The sequence below is a fragment of the Eptesicus fuscus genome, chromosome 12 (assembly GCF_027574615.1).
Source record: "Eptesicus fuscus isolate TK198812 chromosome 12, DD_ASM_mEF_20220401, whole genome shotgun sequence".
NCBI classification, from domain to species: domain Eukaryota; kingdom Metazoa; phylum Chordata; class Mammalia; order Chiroptera; family Vespertilionidae; genus Eptesicus; species Eptesicus fuscus.
The window spans coordinates 36,487,191-36,503,828 of record NC_072484.1 but is presented as its reverse complement, the minus strand read 5'-3'; the positions used below and the strand labels follow the sequence as shown (position 1 = coordinate 36,503,828).

General features: G+C 43.5%; 1 protein-coding gene across 3 annotated transcripts in view; it reads left to right on the top strand.

Annotated features, from left to right (window-relative positions):
- NDRG3 (NDRG family member 3) overlaps window positions 1-15,992 on the top strand; it is an 81,087-nt gene extending 65,095 nt beyond the window's left edge. For all 3 annotated transcript variants that reach the window (XM_054724043.1, XM_054724042.1, XM_028157779.2), the window contains 7 exons: window positions 1,367-1,470; window positions 2,265-2,330; window positions 2,453-2,504; window positions 7,670-7,717; window positions 11,360-11,395; window positions 11,485-11,536; window positions 14,400-15,992. In XM_054724043.1, the coding sequence (XP_054580018.1) occupies window positions 1,367-1,470; window positions 2,265-2,330; window positions 2,453-2,504; window positions 7,670-7,717; window positions 11,360-11,395; window positions 11,485-11,536; window positions 14,400-14,581 (540 nt within the window). In that variant the 3' untranslated portion in view covers window positions 14,582-15,992. The remainder of the gene's footprint in view (window positions 1-1,366; window positions 1,471-2,264; window positions 2,331-2,452; window positions 2,505-7,669; window positions 7,718-11,359; window positions 11,396-11,484; window positions 11,537-14,399) is intronic.
- The last annotated feature ends 646 nt before the right edge of the window (window positions 15,993-16,638 follow it).

Below are 16,638 nucleotides of genomic sequence, written 5' to 3'. Positions count from 1 at the left end.
TTGTATTTTTTTTAAAGGTAGGTGGGTGGAGGTCAATTTATACATAACAGCTTTGCCTAAGAAGTTCTATTAGTACTTAAGCCAGTTTTACTTTTTTTTTTTTCTTTTCAGTTTTACTTCTTTTATATCAGTATCATTTCTTCCCTTTTTTATCTCCAACTTTGCTACTCAAGTTCCTCTCCAGACCTTCAAGGGGGAGCTGGAGATAATTTCATCTCTAATTATTCTATGCTTCATTTATTGTTTACTTTTCTTACTATAATACCTTTATTATTGACCAAGTTTCCTTGGAGTGATTCCAGTGCAGTTCAGCTTCAGGTAGACGGATCCATTTGGTCAGTTTCCAACGGTATTCTTGCCTCACTTCACCCATATGACAGTGCGAAGGCAAACAAATGTTGTCTTTATCTCTCTCCCTCTCCCAAGGATTGCTGGTGACCTTTACACACTGCTCTGGATTAAGTGATTCTCTTGCTGTTCCTGATGCATTTTTTCCTTCTAATGCAAACATTTTCCCTCTGCTTAAAACTGCTTACTGGGGGGGGGGGGGGGGGGGTACGTACACATATGTACATATATGCTTATGTACCCAAGAATCTGGCAACTTGTTCTGATGGTCTCCAAGAAGGCCAGCATGAGGACCATTGGGCAATGGGTGGTAGGGAGGGAGACTCACTTCTTACTGTGTATGCCATTTTGTTTCTTTTGAGTTTTATACCTTTAATAGTGTTGGTAATAAGATTAAATTATAAATTGACTTAGTAAGATATCAAATGGAATGTAATATATAACTCTATAATGTATATTATTAAATGATAGTATATAAATAGTAATATACTGGTTATGTCAGTTAAGATATAGGTAAATTAATTATGCAGATTTATGGCTATTAAGAGAAGTGCTACTTTCCATTTATTTTAACTTTACAGTTCATATAACTTTTCTTATATAATCCTTAAAACAGCCCTGTAACTGGTTATTATCTTCATTTTACAGACACTGTCTCTGTTTTTATGAGAAATGGCACAACATGAAAAAAACACAAATAAAGAAATGGGTTCAGAAAGGTTAGGTGACCTGAGTTCCACAGATAGTACTTGAATCCAAATCTAGGGTAGTTTTCCACTGAGCTGAAGGTAGTGTTAGTCAGCATATTCCCAAGTTTTTGCGCTTGACCTAGAGTTGGCTACCATCCTTTTCCATCACAGATCCTTTGGTGCCCTCATCCAACACAGAATGTGGCACTGAACCAGTCTGATACAAATACGGGCAGGGAGATTTGGTTTCAGACATTGATATTGCAAACCAGACACAGGAGGCTTATACTGTAACGCAGAAGTTTACTTGCGTCTTTCCATTGTTCTAGGAAGAGTTACAGGCCAACCTGGACCTGATTCAAACCTACAAACTGCATATTGCCCAAGATATCAACCAAGAAAACCTACAGCTCTTCCTGTGTTCTTATAACGGGTACAGTTGTTTCCTATTTACTTAAATGCAGACCAGGTCTAAAAACATAATGGACTTTCAGGGGAGAGGGGAAGGGGAAATGAACTGCTTCTTCTAATGTGTGATGGGATTGTTTTTGTGCTGTTTTACCTATCACAATAGAACACGAAGGGCTTTTAGACAGGAAAACATCTGTCAAGAAGAATGAATGAACTGAAGGCTGTTTTGTGCAAGTTCAAGTACCAGTTGTCTTTAGATGTTTTGAGATTAAAAGTACCTAAAGTTATGTACACACATAAAAACACACAATTTGAGGTAGCACAGAAAAGTGCATGTGGGGGGGACAAATGATAGAATCTTGGGCCTTAATTCAGTTTCTCTTTGCTGACATCTTGTAGAAGTAACATGAACAGAACCTCTTTCTTTTTAGTCAATAACTATGTTAGTTACAAGGAAAATGTTCCCTCCTTCTCCCCCCAAAAATATCCCTTCTCTTAAAAGGAATTTATTCCTTTATAAACAAGTTGGAAAATTAAATGCCCTTAGGACTTGAGGATTTCAGTAGCGTTCCTGTTGAGTTTTACAGTTGCCTCCTTTAGCATCCCACATAGTCCTTCAGGGTTGAGCTAGGAACCTTGTTCCTGCTCTACCATTCAGGATGGCTACTTGTGAACAAACCGCATAAGGGCCCCTTCCCTAATCGGGTGTGAAAGAAAGGTAGTTTTTACATTCCCTGAAATACTTTGGTTTTCATGACCAGGAAGAGTTGTCATGATTTTACCTGAAAAAGGGCATTGCTTCCTTTGTTTCTCTAGACGCAGAGACCTGGAGATTGAAAGACCCATGCTGGGCCAGAATGATAACAAATCAAAGACGTTAAAGTAAGTCCCTCGGTTTCCCCTCTAAATTGCTGGATATCTTTGCCTTTCATAGACGAATTCAGGGTTCAGTGGAGCTTATGTTCTGCTTGCTGAGTGTTGCCTCTTATTTTGGCTTTCTGCAGGTGTTCCACTTTATTGGTGGTAGGGGACAATTCACCCGCAGTTGAGGCTGTGGTAAGTATGTCCTGATGTTGTGAAGATGAATGAGATTGAAATGTAATAAAATGTATATAGCACACTGCTGATGCGCTAGGAACAGTTTGTAAATACTAGTTTTTGTTATTTCTGATTACAAATATAAGTTCTTGCTTTTTGGTATAAATGAATTCCTCCTTGATCACTAGGTTTCATCAGAAGGGATCAGTTTACTTTGTGTCAAGTAGTTCAACTAAACACTGTTTGCTTATTGTCAGATTGCTAGCAGCATCGGTGTTCTACAGCCACCATAAATCTGGGACGGAATCAGCAGGCTGGAAGGCTGCTGGAGCCTGTGTGCTTTTCTCTACCTCCTTCTTAAGCACATAGCACAATGTTAAAAATAATACATGCTCATTGTAGAAAATATGAAAAAAAATGAAAAATAGAAGAACTTGAGGAAGAATCATGATCCAGTTACCTAAAGGCAAACTTTTATTTTATATAAGTTTTTTACAAGGTTTTGGGACTTGATTACTTAATACTATTGATAGCATTTTCTCATAGTATAAAGTCAGTATATCTGTATAATTCAGTCTTATAAATGTACCCTTGTTTATTTAACCTCATTCTCCTGTTGATTATTTCTGATTTTGTCCCATTAATATGTTGCTGTTGAACATCTTTATAAAATCTGCCTGAATTTTTTATTATTTTCCTGGGGATGTATATCCAGAAGTGTTTCATAAACCTTTGTAAGATTTTTGATATATTTTTCCAGATTCCTTTCCAAAAAGGACTCATAAGTGTGTTGCCACCAGCAATGTTTGAGAATGCCTGTCCAGCACTAGATTTTTAAATTCTATTAGTTAATTGGTAGGTTATTTAATTTGCACTTCTGTGGTTACAAATGAAGTGACAGTTTTCCATATCTATTAGCATTTGCTTGTGTATCCCATAGCATATATAACTTAAAGTACCTGTGTGAAGTTACCCGGTTTTCTTTGGCAGCTTTCACTTTTGCCCTTTTTAGAGCAAAATGTTAGGGAGTAAGGCTTTTTAGAAAGGGAACCTAATAACTAATCAGGAGTGCATACATAGGCAGAAAGGTGGGGCTGGGAGAGGGAGTGTTTATAGGGTGAGATACAGTTGATGATAGATTATATTCACATCTCCCTGTATTGCCCTGTAAAACAGTCTATCTCTCATATAAAATACATGGTATGGCTTGAGCACATAGGCAGCTGACCCTCACATAAAAAAAAAAAAAAAAAATTTCCCCCAAAAGGTAAACCTATGTAATAAAAGGCTAATATACAAATTGTCCCTTTTTTTTTAATATATTTTATTGATTTTTTACAGAGAGGAAGGGAGAGAGATAGAGTTAGAAACATCAATGAGCGAGAAACATCAATCAGCTGCCTCCTGCACATCCCCCACTGGGGATGTGCCCGCAACCAAGGTACATGCCCTTGACCGGAATCGAACCTGGGACCCTTCAGTCCGCAGGCCGATGCTCTATCCACTGAGCCAAACCGGTTTTGGCCAAATTGTCCCTTTGACTGGGAGTTTGACCAGGGGGGCGGGGCCGGCTGGCCAACTGCCTCTTCCCTCCCCCCCCCCACCCTGGCAGGCCCCGCCCCAAATCAACCTGCCACACACACACACACACACACACACACACACACCATGGTGGGGGGTGGGCAGACTGGACCCCACCCATGCACAAATTTGTGCACGGGGCCTCTAGTAAAATTATAGTGATGATCCCAGTTCACCAAGAAGGATTTCTATAAAGGTCAGTTTTTTCTGTACGAAAAGGTAGAGATAGGTTCTGTGAAAACATTTATCAAGAACATTTTTCACGCTGGCTAGTGTGGCTTGATTGGACCATTGTCCTGTACACTGGAAGGGCATGGGTTTGATTCGTGGTTAGGGCACATACCTAGGCTTTGGGTTTTATCCCTGGTTGGGGCGAGTACTAGAGGCAACCAATCGATGTTTCTCTCTCCCTCCCCCCTTCCTCTCTCTAAAATCAATAAATACATCCTCAGGTGAGGATTTAGAAACACATTTTTTTCATAAATGTGTACTTAAAACAAAAATAGTGTTGATTTTAGAAAATATCCTAGCCCTAACTGGTTTGGCTCAGTGGATAGAGCATCAGCCTGCAGACTGAAGGGCCCCACGTTCGATTCTGGTCAAGGGCATGTACCTTGGTTGCGGGCACATCCCCAGTAGGGGGTGTGCAGGAGGCAACTGATCTATGTTTCTCCCTCATTGATGTTTCTACCTCTCTATCCCTCTCCCTTCCTTTCTGTAAAAAAATCAATAAAATATATTTTTTAAAAGAAAATACCCTTAATTAGAATTCCCTAATAATGCTGAGTTATTTGTCTTTTTTATGTTTATTTTTTAATATATTTTTTATTTCAAAGAGGAAGGGAGAGGAAGAGATAGACACATCAGTGATGAGAGAGAATCATTGATTGGCTGCCTCTTGCATGCCCCCTACTGAACCCGCAACCCAGGCATATGCCCTGTCCAGGAATTGAACCAGTGACCTGCTGCAGGGGACGATGCTCAACCAACTGAGCCTCACCAGCCAGGGCTCATACCTTTTTTTGTTTTTAATCCTCACTTGAGGATATTTTTTCAATTGATTTTTTTTGAGAGAGAGAGAGTAAAAGGGAGGGAGGAGAGGGAATGGGAGAGAGAAAGAGAGAAACATTGATGTGAGAGAGACACATCAATAGATACATTGATTGTTTGCCTCCTACATGTGCCCCGACTGGGGCTGGGAATTGAACCTGCAACCCAAGTATGAGCCCTTGACCGGAAATCAAACCCTCCACTCTGGTGTAGTGGGCCAACGCTCTAACCACTGTTGAGAGCCCGGTGGGTGGGGCTCACACCTTTCATGTTTGTGGAGAAGAACATGGCTAGCCCTATATGTGCCACAAAGCAGATGCTGTTCTAGACAGATTCAGATCTAGCTCCCCAGGCAGAGCACTTTAATCCCACAAGCTGGTAGAGAATAGAGGCCTGTCTATGCATGGAAGAGCAAGAAGAAACTCAAACAAGTTCTGGTCACTGTTGGTAGCTATTGTTTTTAGCATATGTGCTGCCAAAGTAAGCACTGTTACTCGCTATTCTTCCTCACATTCATTCAGCATCATTTTTTGAGCTTTTCTTATTTGCCTGGTGTTATAGAGAATACAAAAAAGAGTAAGATGGAGACTCTGCATTTGTGGAGTAAACGTGTCAAAAAATAACCATTGTGCTTAGCCTACCAGATATGGAGACTTCTTACAAAGTTATAGAAATTACAAATTGTTGAACCAGAGGAAAGCATGATTTATTATAGTAAACTGAACTTGGGAGTTTATTCTTCTAGAAAATATTTATTGCCTATCTGCTGTATTCTAAGCACTGTGCCTGGCAGTTTTTTAATTCTATCTTTTAGGCCCTGGCCAGTGTGCTCAGTTGGTTGGAGCATTGTCCCATACACCAAAAGGTGACAGGTTCGATTCCTGGTCAGGGCACATACCCAGGTTGCAGGTTTGATCCCTGGTGTGCAGGAGGCAATGTATCAATGTTTCTTTCTCCCACTCCCTTCCTCTCTCTAAAATTAATGAAGTTCTTTAAAAAAAAAAATTCATCCTGGCTGATGTGGGTCAGTTGGTTGAGTTTCGTCCCATGCACCAAGAGGTCACCGGTTCCATTCCTAGTCAGGGCATATGCCCGGGTTTCAGGCTCAGTCCCCCATGGGGGAGCATGCAGGAGACAGCCAATTAATGTTTCTTACTCATTGATGTTTCTCTCTCCCTCTACCTTCCTCTCTCTCAAAAATGAATAAAAACATTTTTAAAATAAGTAATTCTACCCCTTAGGGTTAATGCATATTCTGTAGTAAACTAGTATGTTTGTTTATCACTGCCTGTATTGTTATTTATATAGAATAAAAACTTTGATTTGATGATCCTAGCTTTTCAGTCATCCCCTGATTTTATAAGTGTTTTGTATGTACCTGCCTAGAGCAAAAGTTCAGCTGGATTACTGGTTCTTTCCTTGGTCATTTCAAAACCTACTTGTTTCTCTGCCTCTGCAGTCCGTCATACAGGCCACTGCTGGTTACTTTCTTTAAACAGCTCACACCCTGTCACCTCAGAAACCTGCCATGGCTTTTTGCCTTCCGTGATAATCGTCAGTCTGCTTCTCCAGTCTCAACCCACTTGCGTCCTCCTCATCAGACTCTTGCCCCTGAAGCACTACACGTGCTCTGTACATGCACTTCACATCCCCTGCCTTTGTTTATGCTTCCCCCCTGACTCTGGAAACCTTCAAACACCCACTACTTCTACTGTATCTCCAGAAAGTCCAGTCATTCTTCTGTACTCACTCAGCTCGCTTGTGAAATTTTAAAGTGATGTCATTCTGTCTTATATTATGTTTCACCACACTAGATTCCAAACTCTTAGTGTACAGTGCTTTGTATGTCTGTGCTTGGCAAATCTGTAAAAGGTGAGGGATCCAGTTTATCAGATTGGCCAGAAAAACATTGCTAAATCTAGAGATTATCTCCCCAAAACATTTTTTTGAGGTCCCTGCCTTTGTGGATACAGGAGTACAAGATACCAAATATGTAAATACACAAGGTTATAATTGTTCATTATGATGACTGTTGTGCGAGAAAAACCATAGAGGGTTCAACTTTAGATGAGACAGCCAAAAAGACCTTGAGGCACAATAGAGTCTGGGTGCAAGGAATGGCAAACCCACTACCTCCAGGGCATAGGACAAAGGTAGGAAATGGACAGGGGAGGTGCACGGGGCTCAGCCAGGTCAGTTGTCTGGGAAGCCACCAGGACCACAGCAGGTGATCACGGCCACAGGTCCAGTTCACTTTTTAAAGAAGTTGGTAATTCGCCCCATGTTATGTATGGTAGTAAAAGGAATTAAATTCAACATGTGATTCTTTAAAGAGTCTACTTGTAACTTATTCAGTAGTGAAATTAGCCAGATTTTTAGATCTATTCAGAAATGTCAGGTATAAAGAGCATCATATAAATATATCTCCTATTTATTTATTTAGGCTGATTCAGCAACCTCCAAACTGAGCTGTTGATCCTGGAAGATCATTCTCATGCCAAGCTATTTCTTCTATTTCTAGTAGTTCCTAAATTTTTCTCCTTTTTTTTTAGGTTGAATGCAATTCTCGCCTGAATCCTATAAATACAACTTTGCTAAAGGTAATACATCTTCTTTCCTTATTGTCAACCATATCAGAGTATTTTATACAGGGTTCAGATTAATGTATTTCTGGAATAGTTGCCCAGAAAGAAGGAAAGCTTCTTTCTCTCGCTCTCTGAGATTCTCTCATTCTTTTTTTTTTTTTTTTTAAGAAAAGATTTCCTTAATATATTCTCGTAGAAAATTGGAAAATAGAGAAAAGTAGAAAGAATAATGTAAGTAAAAATTATCCATAATCCTACACCCAAAGGCAACCTATGGTAAAAATATTGATGTCTTTTTCCTATACATTTTTAGATCATCAAGACTATAGGATATTTATAGCACTGTTGTTGTTTTTTTATTATTTTTATTGATTTCAGAGAAGAAGGTAGAGGGAGAGAGAAATAGAAACATCAATGATGAGAATCATTGATTGGCTGCCTCCTGCACACCCCCTACTGGGGATCGAGCTGCAACACAGGCATGTGCCCTTGGCCAGAATCAAACCCAGGACCCTTCAGTCTACAGGCCAACGGTCTATCCACTGAGCCAAACCAGCTAGGGCTAGCCCTGTTTTCCTCAACTTTTTTGACATGAGCATCTTCCCATGTCATTATATACTTCACTAGAGGCCCGGTGCACAAAATTCATGCATGGGGGGGGTGTCCCCTCAGCCCAGCCTGCACCCTCTCCAATTCGGGACCCCTCGGGAGATGTCCGACTGCCTCAGGATCGGGCCTAAACCGACAGTCGGACATCCTTCTTTTACAATCCAGGACCACTGGCTCCTAACTGCTCACCTGCCTATCTGCCTGATCGCCCCTAACTGCCCCCCTGCTGGCCTGGTCACCCCCAACAGCCCCCCCTGCCAGCCTAGTCGCCCCCAACTGCCCCCTCCCTGCCAGCCTGGTTGCCCCTTACTGCCCTCCCTGCCGGCCTGGTCACCTTCAACTGACCTCCCCGCCAGCCTGGTCGCCCCTCACTGCCCCCCCTGCCAGCTTGGTCACCCCCAGCTGCCCCCTCTGCGGGCCTGGTTGCCCCATGCAGCCAGCTGTTCGGTTGTTTGTTTGTCCCTCACTAACCCCCCTGGTCGCCCCACACAGCCTGCTGCTCATTCGTTTGGTCGCCCCTCACTAACCCCCCTGCCGGCCTGGTCGCCCTATCCAGCCTGCTGCTCAGTCATTTGGTTGCCCCTCACTGTCCCGCCCCTCACCAGCCTAGTCACCCCAACTGCCCCCCTGCCGGCCTGGTCGCCCCACACAGACTGCTGCTCAGTCATTTGTTTGTCCCTCACTAACCCCCCTGCTGGTCTGGTTGCCCCACACAGCCTGCTGTTCGGTCATTTGGTCGCCCCTCACTAACCCCCCTGCTGGCCTGGTCGCCCCACGCAGCCTGGTCGGTCGTCTGTTCAGTTGTGCTGGTTGCTTAGGCTTTTATTATTATAGATAAGCATTATTTAATTTTGTGAGAATTAAGATAATGGATAGAAATTCTTTATATGCTAAATCCTATTGTATTAGAAAGGAAGCTCCCAATAACCTCTCTTTTAGGCAAATAGAGAACAGCTCATGTACTAAATGTTTAGGGTTAGTATCAAGTTTCTCCCCTTTTGATTGAACTCCAGGCAAAAGCATTACTCTTGCTTTTTCTAGCACCTCTAGTGTATTGTTTAGGGACTGACGCTTTGGTTCGAATTTGGAGTACTGTAGAAATGAGTGCTGATTTTATGTTGCTTACTGCTGCCTTCTCAGCCTGAAACACCTGCTTTCTTCCCTTTCTCTTTGAAGTGTGATTGAAAAGGAAGTGCTGTCACCAGAAGCAGCCCATAGTTCCTGGAAATATAGCATGAGGTTAATACTCAGAGGGGACAAAACTAAGTGTTCTGGGGCCCAGGTGATTAATGAACTAGTCTGAAATATGAATGTTTTTAAAGTATGTGGTTTCAAATTAGTTTCTCACTGCAGGTTTGAATCCATACTCCAGAAACAGAAAAGTGAACTCTGCAGTAGCCATAGATGTGGGCCAAAGTGCCCATCTACAACCCCATGAGTGAACTGACTCTCCAACTACTTGATAGATGTCAAGCTTCAAATAGTTTCTCCCAATGTTCTTTCTCTGCATATGGCAACTGATTTATGGTTCTAATCAGATTTTGACTCCTAAACATCATAAAAATATAACCTGTACCAGTTAGATCTGTTTTATACTTAAATCATGTTAGATGTTTGTTCCTGCTCTTATACTTTAAATTTTCAGAGGACTATTTCTTATTAACCCCAAATTTCTTTACCGTCTGTAGTATCCCATGTGCTAAATAATAGTCCCTCCCTTAAGGAAAGTTCTTGTGCTAGTGAATAGAAACCATGGGGTTCACATCTTTTTTTTAAATGCCAGTCAGCCTGAATAGGATACTGTCTGAGTACCAAATACATAACAGGGGAAGGAGGAGGGTGGCTCTTATTTGGCCATCATGCCCTAGAAACATCATTCTCTGCAGACTGACAGAATCTGCATCACCTGGGAGTTTGTTGCAAAATGCAAATTCTTTGAACCTACCCAACCCCAGAATCTCTAGAGCAGGAACCCAAGATTCTGAGTTTTAACGAGTCCTCCAGGTAATTCCAATGCATGCTAACAGAACCCTAGAAATCCTTGCACAAGTGAGAATAATCAGATGTAAAGATTTATGAAGTGCCCTGACCTGTGTGGCTCAGTTGGTTGGTTGTCATCCTGTACTTCAAAAGGTCGCCAGTTCAATTCCCAATCAGGGCACATACCCAGCTTGCAGTTTTGATCCCCAGTCGGGGTGCATGCAGGAAGCAACTGATCAATGTTTCGCTCTCCCTCTTCCTTTCTCTCTCTTAAAAAAAAAAAAAAAATCAGCTAAAACATTTTAAAAAAGAAAAAAAGATTAATGAAGTGAGAGAGAGCCTCACCAAATCTAGTTATGGCCGGAAAGTGGCTGACCAAGCGAGTTGGCCGAATCCACGTCAACACCTGATTTTTAATTTATTTTTTTTAATCCTCACTCAAGGGTATTTTTCCATTGATTTTTAGAGAGAGTGGAAGAGAGAGGGAAAGACAGCAACATCGATGTGAGAGAAACACATCAATTGGTTGCCTCTTGCTCGTGCCCTGACCAGGGCCAGGGCCGGGGAGGAGCCTGCAACCTAGGGACCCTTTGGTCTGCAGGCCAGCACTCTATCCACTGAGCCAAACCGGCTGGGGCCAGCTCCTGATTTGAGAATCCCCTTAGGCATGGAATAAATATAATATAGAGCTGAGAGGGAACTTGGAACACACGGAACCCTGAGAAGTTAGGGTCACACTGAGGACTCTGAGAGTAACATTCCTTCAGGTGGAGGCGGGACCATGGTTAACTCACCACCACCCCGAACAGAAAAGTCCCACTGTGGGCCTGAACGCTCTGTGCCTTACTGACTAAGTAACAGCATTTTCAGATTTATGTACCAGGTCATTGCTAGAATGTAAGCCTTTGTGTAAGAGTGCATTGAGGAGATGTATACTTGGACACAGTTCAACGTTAAGTTGAGGAACCTAAAATTCAATCCTATCCTTTTTTGAAAGGACTAGTGGATATTCAGAGCATTTCCCTTAAGTGTAAGTTCCAGCTGACTTACATATTTTTCCTCTTTTAGATGGCAGACTGTGGTGGACTGCCCCAAGTAGTTCAGGTAAGGAGATTTTTTTTTTTTTAAGCATTTATTTGACTCTGCCTCGTTGCCTGTACAAACATTAATGCCTTCTTATTTTGTCATCCTAGCCCGGGAAGCTCACTGAGGCCTTCAAGTACTTTTTGCAGGGAATGGGATACAGTGAGTAGTATACAATTTTCTATCTAGCAAAAATTTATTGGTGTTGGGGTCATTTTGACATCTTGTGGGAGCCCACAATTCTCTGTGCTAGCCAGCCTGAAATCAAGTAGAAACCAAAACAGTTCTGCAGTGTGTGTGTGTGTGTGTGTGTGTGTGTGTGTGTGTGTGTGTGATAAGCTAACACATTTACTAAGCAATTAGAGATTATATAGTTATATACCAGGCACTCTGTATTTATAACCTTAAGAGGTAAGTTCTGCTATTTGTCCTATCTTACAGAAGAAATTAAGGCTCAAAGAAGCTAAGCACATTTCCCAGAGTGGAACAGTTCAGCCACAGAGCCATGTTCAAACCCTGGCGGTCTGATTGCAGAGCCCCCATGTTGAACCACTGAAGCTTAGGCTGGCCTAGCTGTAAATCTGAAATTATGATTTGCATTTAAACTCAGCTGGTTAATGACTCCTGGCCTAGAGCAGCGTCACCAACCTTTCGGACCTCACAGACCACCAGTGGTCCGTGGACCACCGTTTGGCGACTGCTGGCCTAGAGAAACAAAAGGGCAACTAGAGGAGAAAAGAGTAGTGCCCTCAGGTCAATCTGCTCCACAGCAGGAGGTGAACTTAGAGTATTTCAGAGTGAGTCAAAGGATGCGTCCATAGCACGTGCCGCTGTCCTGATCTCGAATTGTGAGACCCCTGAGCTTTCTCGTTTGTCACAGACTATCCACACTTGCTCCTTTCTTGGAGTTTTAAGAAAAACTCTTCCGCCCAGGTACAGAGCTGTTCACCTAGGAGGGTGGTTTTCTCCTGCTTTTGGTATTAGTGCAGATAATGGCCATTGGGCAGCAGCTGGGCCTCTGGGTCTAGCCCAATACCTGGCAGCAGAGCATGTATGTGTTGTCTGGAGTGGCTATGTGATCCCCGTCTGTGATCTGCTACCAACCAAGCCCACACCTGTCCCTCTGGGCCCCTTTCCCAGCCAGTTCTCTCATCCTTCTCCGAGAAAACAGTCGATCTTCCAGCCCATTTCTTTCTCTTTTTTTTTCCTTTTAATATATTTTTATTGATTTCAGAGAGGAAGGGAGGAGAGAGAGATAGAAACATCAATGATGAGAGAGGATAATTAATCGGCTACCTCTTGCACGCCCCCTACTGGGGATTGAGCCCACAACCCAGGCATGTGCCCTGACTGGGAATCGAACCATGACCCCTGGTTCATAGGTTGATGCTCAACCACGGAGCCACACCAGCCGGGCCTTCCAGCCCATTTCTAAACCAAAGCAGGGATGGCTGTTTATGGTGGAGGGGAAGACTATTACCTTTGACTGGTTGAGAGAAGTAACATCTGAGATTCCATAGAGCATCCGTCAGCCTCACCTGCCTGAGATAAAACTTCAACCCTGGCACTCTGGTTGATGTAGCTCAGTTGATTGCATGTCATCCTATGCACCAGAAGGTTGTCTTCTCTTCGGGGTCAGGACACATGCCTGGGTTGCAGGCTTGATCCCCAGTAGGGAAGGTACTGGAGCAGCCAATTGATGTTTCTCCTTCACATCAATGTTTCTCTCCCTCTCTCTATTCTCTTTAAAGTCGTTTTTTAAAAAACATTTAAAAAGCAAAAGACAAAAACTTAATCCTTGGCTTAAGAGTATTCTGTCAGTGTCTGCTAGGGAGCTGAGGTTGCCACTTGGCACTCACGGGTCACTAACCTGCCTTTTCCTGTGTCCACCTGCTTCCAGTCCCGTATGTGCAGCTCAGTCACCTGAGCACCGAGTCAGGTACCTTCCTCTGTGCTGGCCCTGCTCCCGCCTCCCAGCCATGCTCTCCTGGCTGCATTGGCTGTCTGCAGCATGTCCGCAGTTTTCCTGTGCAGTGAGAGCCTGATAGAACGTGGTTCATTGTGCCCCAAGAGTGTTAGCTTGCAGGTCTAGCCCTGGGCCCCCAGGAAGGAAGAAAGGAGTGGGTTATACTAGTAATAGTGCTTCCTCTCGTCGTCCTAAGTTAAGTTACAGGAGCACTGAAACCTTATAGGCAGGGCCCTTTTCCCTCATTACCTACTGAACCTTGTATTAACTCCCAGACACAGGAATCAAAGGGCCACCTTGATTCTAAATAGGACCATCAGAACCTGTGCCTAGAAATTTCTGCAGGTGATGGCATCTTTTGACCCCAGAATTGAAGTAACAGCCGGAGGGAATGGCTGGTGCTTCAGGAAGATAGGCAGAGAGGTTATGCCGGGTAAGGCCCTGTTCCAGCCAAGTGGAGGACCTTAGGCTCCAAGCAGTGGCAGAACAGGAGTCTGAGTTAAACACCCACCCTCCGAGCCCTTCCCGCTCAGGCAGCCACCAGCTTCAGGCCCTCCAGCCCTCTCTAACCCACACCTTCCTACATGTCTCCTCCCCAGGGAGCAAGGTAGCCTGTGGACATGGATGGTAGTCTTGTTGTATCGGGCTTGCACTGTGTTTGTGAAACACCTTCATACTTGTGTGGTTTGTCTTTCTTTTTGGTTTATTCTTGCATGCACTACAGGTTTTGGTTACCTGTGTGGGTTCCCAAAGCTTCCTCCCTAATTATTCATTATGAATGGCGTGGGCATAGCTAAGAGGCATACTCTGGACTTAGGTTTCTCCTTGTTCTGCTGTGGACAAGAATCAACTAAGATTCCAGATCTAGAGGATTAAAGCAGCCTTGCATATAGCTACTCACCTAGAGCAAATAATGCAAAGTGAAGATGGCTTTATCTTGTCCTGGGTGTCACCTTAAATGGATTGGGAAAGCTAAACATAAAGCCTTTGGTGAAACTTCTGGATTAACTGAGTTTAACCGGGGCTCCATCTTCTAGTCCTCTTGGTTCTTTTTTACAGTACCATCTGCCAGCATGACCCGGCTCGTCCGATCACGAACCCACTCAACCTCAAGTAGTATCGGCTCTGGAGAAAGTGCCTTCAGCCGATCTGTTACCAGCAATCAGTCAGATGGAACTCAAGAATCCTCTGAGTCCCCTGATGTTCTGGACAGACACCAGACCATGGAGGTGTCCTGCTAAGCAGATGCTCCTCCCCTGGACCATGCAAGTCCATCCTCCTCCAACGACCACTCCACAATATAACATTTCATCCAGCAAACCAGCATCTATCTTTAACTCCTGCATGACCACTGACTCTTTCTCTCTGGTATCCTGGATTTATCATTCTCTGCCTGCCCACGCCCCTTTTTGTATGTACCAGGAACCACTTCCATGCCATTACTGTAACATTCCAACATCCTCAACTGATCAAATCTCCATATCTTCTCTTACCAGCTTTTCTCCATGCTTTCCCAACTACATATCTGATAAGATTCTTTAATCCTGACGTATGTGTGTGAGCACGCGTGTCTGTGTTTGTGTGTGCGTAGATCTGTGGTTTTAGACATGCTTTCTTGTAGAGCTTCTGCAAAACAAAAAAACAAAAAAGGGACTTTTTTTGCATTTTCAATGGTGTTTTTAGGGGAAATACACAGAACAGCTTTCTAGATTGGGTAGGTTACTACATTCTCTTTTGGTTCCAAATTGGTCAACAAGATTTGCAAGGTGACTTCTGAAGAGAGCAGCTCTGAGGAATGTGGAAGATCATAATTACTGTTTGAACTCTTGACAGATTGTGACCAATAGAAGGGAGCCTATTACATAGAGAAGCAGGCAGGGTGCCCAGCCACCTGCTCCTGTCCAAGTGAATTTTCATACACTATTCCATAAATAAAAGGGAGGGATATGTACTGTTAGAAGCCCATGAATAATGAGGTTCTGGTACAACATGGAGTAGTTTCCAAGGAGTGGGTGTGGCTTAATTATTGGACTCTATTAGAACAGGAAGGTTGAAAACTAAATGCCAGGCATGCACTCTGCTGGAGCAAAACTGTCTGATAGGACTACCAGACATCTGCAAGAAATGCCTCCAGGTCTGTGATGGAGAGATGGAGAAACACTGTCCATCCTCCAAAAAGGGAGAGGTATGGCCTGAAAATTATGTCGGTGGTGAGAAAATGGCAGTGGGAAGAGGAACTGGCATTAACATAATATCCTATTTAATAAGTATAGTCTTTTTTTCAGCACACTTAATGGAAGCTAAGTGAAGTTGAGATAGAACTCATTTCTCAGGAAGATTCTTAATTCTGCAAACTCTCTTTTGTAGGAGGGAAGGGGTCAGTCTGTAAGGCAGCCTGTCCAGGTAAAACTGTTCAGCCTACTACGATGTGAGTATCGCTGGGTGGAGGGTGAAACCAGCTGCCACACAGCCAGGGCCCAGCTACTGAGAGCATCGAGATGTAAACACAGGGCGGCACAATTCCAAATCTTAGGAAGGGGCTTTTTCGTCGTAGTATTCGCTTTCTGCCAAGATAGGGAATGCGTCACTCTGCCAGAGTACGACTTTTTACAGATTATTAAATAAAGCTGTATATGTCTCATTGTTACCCAACTGCTGGTCTTATTTCTCTCAAGCCACTCACTGGGGCTCAGGGAGGGACCAAGGTACTGTATATGGGCTCTGCGCTGGGCATTTCCACATGCTTGATCATTATCCCACCCAGCGAAGAAATGAAGTCTTGGCATAAATAATTTGCCTACAGTCGTACCAGAAGCCCAAGTCTGTCTCACACATCCTCTATCCAAACCAAAAATCGTGAGAAGTCTAACCATGGTTTGTGATGGAGGAGAAGCTGAGGTCTTGGAAAGGTGTTCCGTACCTCAGCTCTGCCGTCTGTGTGGGGTTGCTGAGTCCCGCCCCTCAGCAATAATCTACAACCACTTGTTGGTTTTGCAAACAGTCCAGGCTGTATTTCTCCGGAAATGGCTCTCTTTGTACCCACCAAGAATAATTTCAGGAGGCCACCATCTCAGGTTAATTTTGAATGATCCAGGAGCCATAGTACAGCAAGGTTGCTGTGTCTGTGGGAGAAACTGGTAAAATGACTTGGACCCTGCTCAGTCTGGTAGAGGAGATGACACAAATGTACGCAGACAGATACAGGTCACCAAGCTGAGTTCCCGACATTGCAGGCCAACACCGAGCTCCAGAGCTGGCTGAGGTCTGGTGAACAGCTCCTCTTAAAATCCACACTGCT